We start from the raw sequence: 11,249 nt of genomic DNA, 5'->3' as shown, positions 1-11,249 counted from the left end.
CGAAAAACAATAATTGCATTTTTCATGAAAAGAGGGAATATCAACTAAATTTGGCCTTAATGAACCATGTAGCATTAGCACGTGTAATATACTTGTGAAAGAAAAGATCTCTTTTGCTTCACACAATGTGTTACACGCATGAGCTTGTATGGCATGCGAAATGAAAACGAAACAAATCCAACCTTCTTCGCAATCCAAACAAATAGCCTCCAAAGAAAACTCCGAATGATTATCGGTATTCTACTGGTAGGAAAAGAAAAATTCCTGGCCAGGATTCAAAAGGAGAGTGGCGAGAAAGGGCGGAAAAGGATGCACGCCAGACGCAGGCCACACGTTACCCACGGCCTCCCCTCGTGGCCAGCAACGTCGCACAGCTTGCACGGCCGACGGAACTGAAGAAAAAAAAAAGACGCTCCAGAAAAGGCAAAAAAAACGCAACAGAAACTAGCAACGGCACGAGTTGGCTCGCACTGAGGCCTCCGGCCCACTCCGCCACTCCCCTCCGGCCCTCCCTCGCGAGAGGAAGAGGAGTAGAAGAGCACCTTCTTCTTCTCCGCGTCCCCTTCCCCCCGCCTCACCTCCGGAAGTCCGGATCAGCAGCGAAGCAGCCTGCACCACGCCAGGTGACGAGTAGTAGGCTAGTGGCAGTGGCACCGCTCGGGCTCTCCACTGGTGGAAGTGGAACGAAGGCCAGTCCCGGCCCCCCACTTTGCTGCGCGCTCCAATGGCGGCTTCTACTTTCCTCGTCGCCCCGGTGCACGCGCCGCCGCCGCCGCTGGTGCGGCCCCGCGTCGTCCCTCCTCCCGGCACCTGCGGCTGCCCCGCTCCGCGCGGGGGACTCACCCTGCGCCCGCACGCTTGCGCTCCACGCCGCCGCTGCAACCCGGCGATCCGTCCGGTGAGCCTGCTTCACTCTCTCTCCCCCCGCTTGAAATGCGCGTCTGTTTTAGTGATCTGGTGGCAGCTGAAATTATCGGCGGAGTCTCTCTGCACCGGTGCCCCGCCCCATTGGCACCGTGACTAAGTCAATGCTCTGAACATGAGTTCTTCAACAGTGAAGCCTGGGCCAATCCGTTGGCTCTGACCAGGTCATAAATCGGTGGCGCATGGCGGAATTTGGGTGAACTTTTTTTTTTAATCTTAGGAATTTGGGTGAACTCTTGGATGCGCGTGTCTTGATGTCTTGTGTTTTGCTGTGTGCGTGCTGACTGGTGTTGCTCTCTCCATGTTTCCTAGGTGAGGTTCTGTGTGGAAGTTGGTTCGGGGTGGCCCGTGGTGCTCAATCAATCAATCAAAAGGGGGTTTCACAAGGGTATAAGTGTCGCAAGGGTGGATGACAATGCTGCTGGTCAAGTCAGTGTTGATGACGATGACGATGACGACGAGGATTTAGCCCATATCACCAGCGAGAACGTTCGTGCCGCCATAAGGAAAAGCAAGGAAGTGCTGGCAAGGCACAAGGTCATAATGAAGCAGGTAATGTTTTACATGCTTTTATGATGGAATCAACTATTTTTGTCAATAATTAATCCATACCATTTTAGACTGTATGTACTGTTTGAACTGTGGATCTTTGATATAATATTGTGTGGCAATCCATGAAACTAGAAAATTATTATCTGTATTCTAGCAATCGAGTTCGAGTCCAATGCTGTTGTACATTACATAGCCTATGTCTTCCATATGTGGATGAAGTTTACATACATGCACCTGCTCAAATTGTTTGAAGAGTCAAACTTCGTTAAAATTTTGTTTTACAAAAGAATTTTGGACTCAAAATTGAGTCTGACTTCTGTTTTCCCTGTAATCACTTTATTTTTTTTATTTTACTGTTTCACACATGACGTGTGTTTATGCCAAGCATGGGTTGTGGGTAGTCTGGATGGGTTACATTTCTGTGGAAGAAGCTGACAGTATCAGGAACCGAGCCCAGATGGGTTATGTTTTTGTGGGAGAAGGTGACAGTATTAGGAATGGAGCCTCTTTTACCATTGATGCAATATCATCGTTTTACAACCTTCCATATAAGCAAATGATTACTACTAATGCATAGAATATACTGAGGAATGTGTCCCTTTAATGTATTCCTGTCGGAATCTAAGATTTTTCATAATGATTGGGGATGTGCGGACAATTTAAGAATGTCATCACACTGCTGTTCTTTTCCCATTTTGGCCTGTTTCTCAGTGCCTTCTCTGCTTTGGAACTAGTGTTTCACGATAGATTTGCTGGAGTTATTTGCAATTCACCTTACTATGCATCTATTTTACTAGCTACTTACTTGTATGGAGGTGTAGTATAGTGTATGCAGCTGTTGTGTTGTTTATTGAACTATATGATCATTCAAATGATGATATGTGGGTGACTTATTCAGATAGCAGAAAAGAAGAAGCTCCTCTCAACTATACTAGACAGTTCCATTCATAATGAGCAAGAGCCACTCAGTGGTCAGAGTGATGGTTCCTTATCAAACCTGAATGCAAATGCAGAGGTCACAGAGATTGGCTATGGGTCTTCACAGCAATCTGAATTTGACACCACTTACGGAGAATCCATCTACAATCAGAATGAATACTATGAAAGTTCAAAACATGACGGCACTGATTTCAGTGAGAATTATCAGTATAACAGTTTTCCTAGAGCTGCTCGTAGCGTGTATGAACTAGAAGCAGATAATGGTATGAAACAAGATTATGGGGTACAACTAAGTCAAGTAAGCGAACATGAGCAGTCAGTTAACGAGGGAACAAATGACGATGCATCTGGTGGAGTTGATGTTATGAATGTCATATTGGTAGCCGCAGAGTGTGCTCCTTGGTCCAAAACAGGCAAGAACTGAATGATATAATTACATTTCTTATGTGCTTTATTTTTCTTGTAAGGGTGTGGTTTAAACCTAGCATGAAACATTATTTTTCCAATTTCTATTCTGGTGCTGTCACTTTACCACATTCTTAGAAAAGAATAGTGATAGCTAAGAAAAGGAAGTACAAGCGCACAATCTGACGCTTTCTCAAAGGGATGATTAGGTCAATAGGAATGCAACCAGTCCAAAAAGAAAAATATATAGCACGGCAAAGAACCTCAACGACCAAATAACTCCAGAAAGGATTGCAATTTTGGAAAATAGCAATCCCTGGAATATCCCGTTAGATGTTTTATCATAATGCCACAAATGCTCTACTTCTCTAACTTAGATTAGGCTCGCAGGGCAGAGGAATCCATCTGTTCTCTTGTATGGTACTTGAAGTCATTATAATGGTGAAAAACCACCATTTTTTCTTAATGAAATGACACACAGCTCTCCTGCATTGTTTGAGAGAGAAAAAAACGCCATTTGACCAAGGAGTGTAATTTTCAAATTTACATATGTTTGAGATTTTATTAGGTAGTCAAGCGCAAAATTGATGTTATTTCTCTAAATACGACAGAATAGGTGCTATTAGGCTCATTCCCCAATTTTGAAACCCAACTTTGTAACTCATAGGGGTCATGTCCACTCTGTAGTGGCTGCTCTAAAGTCTACATGCAATTGTGCTGCAACGCTTGAGATTGGTTTCAGCGAATCATGAAAAGTGTCTAGATGAAACTAGGCTACCTTTTGCTTGTTTCTGCTAAATTTTCTCCATAAGTTTTACTTCATGTTTCGCTTATTGTGCTTGCTTGAAGAAGAGCACACATGCTAAAGTTTACGCATCTGATCTTTCAGCTACTTAGTAAAGTGTGATGCCTATATATGACCAACAATTCAATACAAAGGCATTTATTTTTCATGAGTGTGTGGTGCATGCTGAATTATTTATCGACAACTTGAGACATGTAGGCCATCAAGTTCTCCGAGCTACCATGTATGATTTTAAAACTTTTTGTAAATTTAGCACCTATTATCGATTTCATATCCATTTTTGGCAATACATGCAGTATGAATTTCGCGACTTCGCAAGCTATTTATGGTGGAAACCTCTGTTTGAGAGCTGCGTACCTTTGTATTAAGAGGGAAACTGGCCCCTTACAATTACAAAGATCACCACCTCACTCCGCCGTGAGGGGTGAGAAATATATGTTAAGTGGAAGCCTGTTAAAGTTTATTTTTATGACTTTAGAAAGAGGTTTGCTACCCTCTGTCGTTTGGGATAAGTTGTTTTGTAAGTTCCCATTGTTTTTATGGAACATATGCTGGTAAAACAAATAAAAATATGCGTAACAAAAAGTATATTCTGGTACAAATCTAATAGCATTACTTTATGTTGTCAGCCTACATTTTATATAAATTAGTGGTTAAAATTTCAAATTTGTGCCTGCATGGATCCCATGCATCCTATATTTAGTGATGGAGGAAGCACAACTTTATGGAAAACATTACAACTCATACTGTTGCCTAATTCTTGATGATGTTGCATCCCTGGCCATAATGCAGTCACGTACTTCCCCGAGTGTTTATGCATGCTTACTGCTGCTATCATGCAAAATTCAGAAGTGAATGTTGTGTTTTCATGATTGAATGTTGTGTTTGATGTTTGAAAGATGATTGAACTTTGCATATACCACCTCATCAACCATCTGCTGGTGTCTTGTGTATTCGCTCGGCAATTCTGGTTCTATTTACTCCAGCACTTTGGGATTCAACAATTCTGTCCACAGCCTTCTGATTGGTCTTTTGATTTGTGGTGGGAAAACTCAAGCAATGCTACTGTTGGGCTTACAAGGAGGGGCTTCAACTCTCTTGTGATCTTAGGGGCTTGGTCCCTGTGGAATCACCGGAATAGATGTGTTTTTGACGGAATTAATCCCAGCTTGGGTGGTGCTTTGAATTTTGCCCTAGAAGAATGTCAGTTGTGGGTTGTGGCAGGGGCCCGGGGGCTGGCCTTCCTGGCTTCCTACCCTCCCTCTTCAGTAGCCCTGTAGCCTACAGGTTGCCTAGATTTGGTCATCTGTTAGCTTGTGTCTCAGGCGCGTATGTAATTCTTTCTTTCTGTTCTGTTGGGTGGTGTGGTGCGTGGGGTGTTGTAATCGGGGTCTCCCCCCCTTTTTTGTTCTGTCTTCTTAATTCAATGAAGCGCAGCTCTCATGCGTTTTCGAAAAAAAAAGGTGGTATTGCTTGTCTGTGGGTTGTTAACCTATGTTGTAACTTGTGGGGTCAAAAGGACAACTGGACAGACTGATATTTTTCTTTTTCTCTAACAGGCAGGTTGATATTTTTTTATTTGATGTGCCTGCCTACATTTAGTGACATCATTTCATCCCTTATTTTTAAAAATAAATATGTACAAGTAAATAACCTTTTCTTTGGGCAAAAAGGGTGCGGGTTTAGTGACCCCCTAGTGCGCATATGAGTTCGCCACTGATTCTAATGATATATCCGCTAAATTATTATAGATATTGGGAGTTATTTTTATCATGCACATATATATATATGCTTCCAGATATACTGATCATTTTAATCTCTTGTTCATTTCGTTTGCAATAACCCTGTACCAATTTCCTGCAGGTGGGCTTGGGGATGTTGCTGGAGCTTTGCCTAAGGCTTTGGCCAGGAGGGGTCATCGTGTCATGGTGTGCCTTTTATGAGCTATCGTATCTGAAAGAGATTTAACTAAGCTCCTACTAGTTGGAAATGCTGCAAGTTAACATGGAAGATAAATAAGATGGTTGTTGTAAAGTCCATAAAATCACTTATTTATCCTGTAGATGGTTGCAAAATCTTTAGTTTTTTTTCGGGAACGCACCTGCGTTTTATATTAAGAAGAAAAAAAGGACAAGAACCCTTACACACACCAACACAAAATCAGTTCAGTTCACATGGTTACAGAGATAGCCAATCATAAGCTTTCTACTGTTCCCCATCCGGCACAAGGGAAAAATCGTTTTTAGTTCAACTAAAGAGGATTGACAATTGAGTTTGTAGGTACCTGGCATCGTGGACTATAAAACCATATTTAATGGACAACCTTAATTAACCAGCTGTGCCAGTCTCTATGGCCTCCTTATACAAAGTGGATTTTCACAAAAGACTAAGATCTATTCATGATATGTTCAGCAGAAGTCATATGCGTTTGGGACGAAATATTTCAGCTATAATAGAATCATTTTTCTGCAGCTCAAATTGCCTGAATTCTAAGCAGTGCACCTGGATATTCTGGCTTTCAGTTTTTGGGCTAGATTACACTGTTGTGCTCCGCTACCTTCACTGTGCAATCTAGTTAATTGTGGGAGTCTACTAATTCTATTAGCCTTTTGCTTTATGGTCCCATAAAAACATACCTTCATAAATTGTTATGTCCAACATTAAAAAGTATGCTCTTGAAAAGCCACAATACCAATAGGCACAGTTCTTTTTAAAAAAATAGGATCTGTATTGTTAATCTTAGTTAGTGCCTAGTATGAGAATAACTCATGCAGTACATTCCAAAGCAAACCCGCGTTATTATTTGAGAGAACATAGGCTATGTTTCTGAGTTTCAATAGCCACACTTGGAGAAGCATTTAAATACTAAATACATAATCACTTTTTATATTTTTTTGTTAGGTAGTAGTTCCAAAGTATGGTGACTACGAGGAACCACAAGAGATAGGAGAGCCAAGGAGTTACCTAGTTGCAGGGCAGGTATTTTCCTCTCCTATCATATTATATTAGCTTAACATATTGAATGTAGCTTGAAAATATTCTGTTTGGACAGGATATGGAAGTGAAGTATTATCATGCATACATAGATGGTGTGGATTTTGTTTTCATCGACAATCCTGTCTTCCACTATGTTCAGAGTGAAATTTATGGTGGGAACCGAACTGTGAGTATACCACTTCAATTGCTGATAGTTTTTTCTCGAATGACACTTGAGAGCTGCGTGTCATTTCATTAAGAGACAAAAAGCACAAAAGAGAGGCAAGTGCCTTCTCCTAATACAGGAGAGGCTGGAGCCTGCTCCCAAACACACCGAACACACACCAGGCAATAAAAACATTTGCTTTACTAAAAGCTGATAGCCTGATATGACATCTATATCCAAATTACTCCCTCCATTCCAAATTATAAGACGTTTTGACTTTTCTAGATACATTGATTTTTCTATGTATTTAGACAGTGTACATCTAAGTGCATAGTAAAAGTTATGTATCTAGGAAACTTAAAACGTCTTATAATTTGGAATGGGGTATAAGACATTTTGGCTTTTCTAGATACATAGCTCTTGCTATGCACGTAGATATACATTATGTCTAGATACATTTTTTTTTTTGGAAAACAAGTCTAGATACATAGCAAAAGTATTGTATCTAGGAAAGCCAAAATGTCTTATAATTTGGAATGGAGGGAGTACCTGTCAGTTTCTTGCCTTTTTGGGCTGTTTATTGTTGACACTAAGCAGATTAACCTTTATCTGTAGGACATCTGGAAACGAATGGTTTTGTTGTGCAAAGCAGCTGTAGAGGTAACCTTTCTTGGCTGTAACATCCATAGTTCCATTGACATCTAAGATATGTAGTTACACAATTAACACTTTCAGATACATCCAGTTTTTTATGTATAAGACACGATATCTTTATGAAATTATCATTTCGTTGTTTGAGTGCCCTTTCTAGGGGTACATTTTTTCCCCAGTTGAAGTATTGCCTATATACGTGGCCTTTGTTTAACCTTGTTATTTCTCTTTCATTGTCTTATTCAATATGCTTATAGAAAACATCATTTTAGGTTCAATGGTATGTTCCATGTGGTGGCTTCTGCTATGGTGATGGAAATCTTGTGTTTATTGCAAATGATTGGCATACCGCTCTCCTACCTGTTTATTTAAAGGCATACTATCGTGACAATGGTTTTATGCCATATGCCCGTTCTGTTCTTGTGATACACAATATAGCACATCAGGTAAGATTTTTTTTTGTTACTGTTACCTTCTATATCCTGTGTATATAATTTGCCTGAATTGTTGCTCTTTCATAATACATGGATCTCACCTGTTTCAGTTAACTGAAAATTATTGCTCATTTGCTCTTACTATATGTATTCTATTGCTATACCTATTTACTTTTTTTGTCCTCTTCATTTGTGCATCTTGTTGGGTTTATAGGTAGTCTACCCCAACTTGTTTAAGACTAAGAGACTTGGCTATTGTTATAGTTAATGGAAAATTATGTGATCTACTCTAGGGATGGCAGTTGGGCTGGTGGCGCAGGTCATAGTGGCCCATGGTTGTACCTGCCAGGCAATTTGAGCCCAGGCACATGTCTAGCATGTGTATGGTAACCTTTGCCCATGCCTCTTGTGAGCATGCAAAGAGAAATCCAAAGAGATTGAGAAAATAAGTACCTGGGAATCATTCTGGAGTCTGGACTGACAAACATGGTGAAACATGTAGCATAACCCCTACCTGCTGCCATTCCTTGTGATGAACTGAACGATGCCTTAACACATTTGAGATTGGTCTCTCAAATTGGAAAGAAGTCTATAATATGAATGCATCTTTGACTGAACCTGTGCTGATCAAAAGGCCTCAAAATGTAGGATTTTTTTTTATTTGGGCTTGGAACCCAGAAGGTAGCATTGAGTGGCTGATGAAGGTGCTAAGCTGGTGTGTGGCTGGAGCCAGGAGGATCTCCTTACCTGAATGTGTGTCAGTGTGTGTAATGAGACTGAGAGAGAAGTGAGGAACAGTGCCTGAGCGATGAGTTTTGTTTCCCCTAGATTGTAGGGCTAGGATTTGTGCATAATTGTGTGGGTCCAGATGCCAAGGTAATGTGGTTATGTAGATCCCTCCCTTCCTGGGCTGGGGGGTGGGGGAGTGGCGTTCCCAGGACGTAGGACTTTGTGTTCATGAATGTGCCTGCAGTACAAAGAAAAGTCAAGAACAGACACCTCCTGTATTTAGTATTTACCCACAACCAATCGGGTAAATGAGCAAAACTGAGTACCCTACATTTGATTCTACAAAACGAATCTAGTAAAGTAAACAATCACATGGTGAGTGTTTAAAGTGACATACCTCTAGGCCTCATGAAAATTTTAAGTGGCCTTTAATTCTATACAGGTAACCATGTGATCATTAGAGCCTTTGGTTGCTAATAACTCACGCAAGATGATGGCAGAGTTTTGTATGCAAACAATGGGCATGAAGATTAACATGGTCTCAGATAGGAAACCCAGAAATTATAGTGCCTTTACTGTCTTGCATATTTGTTGCACTAGAAAATGGGATATACCAGAACGCTTGAACATAGTATGGTCACAGCTACAGCAAAACATGCAGAACAAACCTTCCAGAGACCCCCAAAATGGTAGTTTGGCCAGAAGGTTGTAAAAAGTTGTGGATGGTTCATGTTTGTTGTCTTTGAAGATATATGTACAGATAACGGCTTCTATTTTGCCGCCTTCTTTATAACTATACCCTCTGTAAGTGCTGTACTGGTTGGCTGGTTGCTATACTCTAGAACCTGTTTGCATTAACAATTTAGCATTGATGCTATTACTTTATAAATATTTTATCTATTAAAACCACTTTGTTTATACATCCATGAAGATAACATCACTCAGTTTGCTATCCATTCAGATAAGTTAATTTCAATTTCTCTTTCCAGGGTCGTGGCCCGATAGATGATTTCAGTTACCTGGATTTGCCAGGTCATTACATGGATCAGTGCAAACTTTATGATCCATTTGGAGGTGACCATCTAAACATTTTTGCAGCTGGTATTAGGGCCGCTGACCGTTTGCTTACCGTTAGCCATGGTTATGCATGGGAGCTCAAAACACCTGATGGCGGTTGGGGCCTTCATAGTATCATTAATGAAAATGATTGGAAATTCCAGGGTATTGTAAATGGTATTGATACTACTGATTGGAATCCTAGGCATGATGTCCATCTACAAGCTGATGGGTACACCAACTATTCTCTAGAAACCGTTCAGACTGGTAAAGCACAGTGCAAGGAAGCACTACAGAAAGAGCTTGGACTCCCAGTTCGTGCCGATGTTCCAGTCATTGCTTTTATTGGACGATTGGACCATCAAAAAGGTGTAGACCTGATAGCAGAGGCAATGCCATGGATTGCTGGTCAGGATGTACAATTAATTTTGTTGGGTACTGGAAGACAAGACCTTGAAGATACATTGAGGAGGCTTGAGAGCCAGCATTATGACAGGGTTAGGGGCTGGGTTGGGTTTTCTGTCCGGTTGGCTCATCGGATGACAGCAGGGGCTGATATACTATTGATGCCATCAAGGTTTGAGCCATGCGGGCTGAACCAGCTATATGCCATGATGTATGGGACTGTCCCTGTAGTTCATGCGGTTGGAGGTCTCCGCGACACAGTCGCACATTATAATCCCTATGAGGAGGTTGGAGTTGGTTGGACTTTTGAGAAAGCAGAGGCAAACAGAATGATCGATGCCCTAGGGCACTGCTTGAACACATTCAGAAATTACAGGAGCAGTTGGGAAGGTATCCAACGCAGAGGGATGATGCAGGATCTAAGCTGGGATAATGCTGCTAAACTCTATGAGGAAGTTCTTCTTGCCGCCAAATATCAGTGGTGACTGCTGAACTGTCCAAGGAACTGTTGATATTTGTCACTCACAGACCTGAGGGCTTTCTGTCGCGAAGAAGTTGCTGACTGTTTCAATTCCTTTGGTGCTTCACACAGCTGCTGCATGCCTTATCCTGAATTCCTGAATTTTGCAGGATGGTGCGAGTCGCACAGGCAGATCTTTTGTTGCCAGATCCTAATAATCGCATCAAATGTGAATTCTGGGTCTACCTCCTGGACAAACACAGTGGATGGGGCTTTTCCTGGAAAGAGGTTAATGTTAGAAGAAAGATTCAGGGGAAGCGTCGTGCATTTTTTTGAAGCGGCTACGAATTCATTTGTTCTACAGAAAGAGCTCAGTTAGACGCTTTTGGTACAGGAGGTTAGTAGATAGCAGAGAAATTGATGCTTCGTATCTGGAGTAGTTTTGTTGTATCTCAAAATTAGGATACATGTTAATATGTTCAGTTCATTTTTTTTAAATGCATATCCTGTATATGATTTAGTGTTCCAGTCTTCCTGAAAAGGAACGGATTCAACTGTCAAATCATACTCCAGGCACCATAACCCAAACAGGCCCACAGGCCACAACTGGTGTCAAGATGGTGATGTTAAAACTTTGGAGTTTCCATATACTAGCTTTGAGTCTCTTGGAGACAGACCGCATGCGACCGCTGTGCTTCGGCGTCCGTACGTGGACGGTGTCTGGCCGGGGACACGCACACGCACACG

General features: G+C 41.5%; 1 protein-coding gene across 1 annotated transcript; it reads left to right on the top strand.

Moving 5' to 3' along the window:
* On the top strand, positions 440-11,064 carry LOC8067363 (soluble starch synthase 2-1, chloroplastic/amyloplastic). Its single transcript, XM_021447280.1, has 9 exons — positions 440-898; positions 1,237-1,476; positions 2,375-2,828; positions 5,489-5,553; positions 6,527-6,604; positions 6,678-6,788; positions 7,383-7,427; positions 7,691-7,864; positions 9,571-11,064. The coding sequence occupies exons 1-9, from the start codon at positions 725-727 to the stop codon at positions 10,525-10,527; spliced, it is 2,298 nt and encodes a 765-aa protein (XP_021302955.1). The 5' UTR covers positions 440-724; the 3' UTR covers positions 10,528-11,064.

The sequence above is a fragment of the Sorghum bicolor genome, chromosome 1, assembly GCF_000003195.3.
Source record: "Sorghum bicolor cultivar BTx623 chromosome 1, Sorghum_bicolor_NCBIv3, whole genome shotgun sequence".
NCBI classification, from domain to species: domain Eukaryota; kingdom Viridiplantae; phylum Streptophyta; class Magnoliopsida; order Poales; family Poaceae; genus Sorghum; species Sorghum bicolor.
The sequence above is the reverse complement of the archived record's forward strand: the minus strand, read 5'-3'. Positions and strand labels throughout refer to the sequence as shown.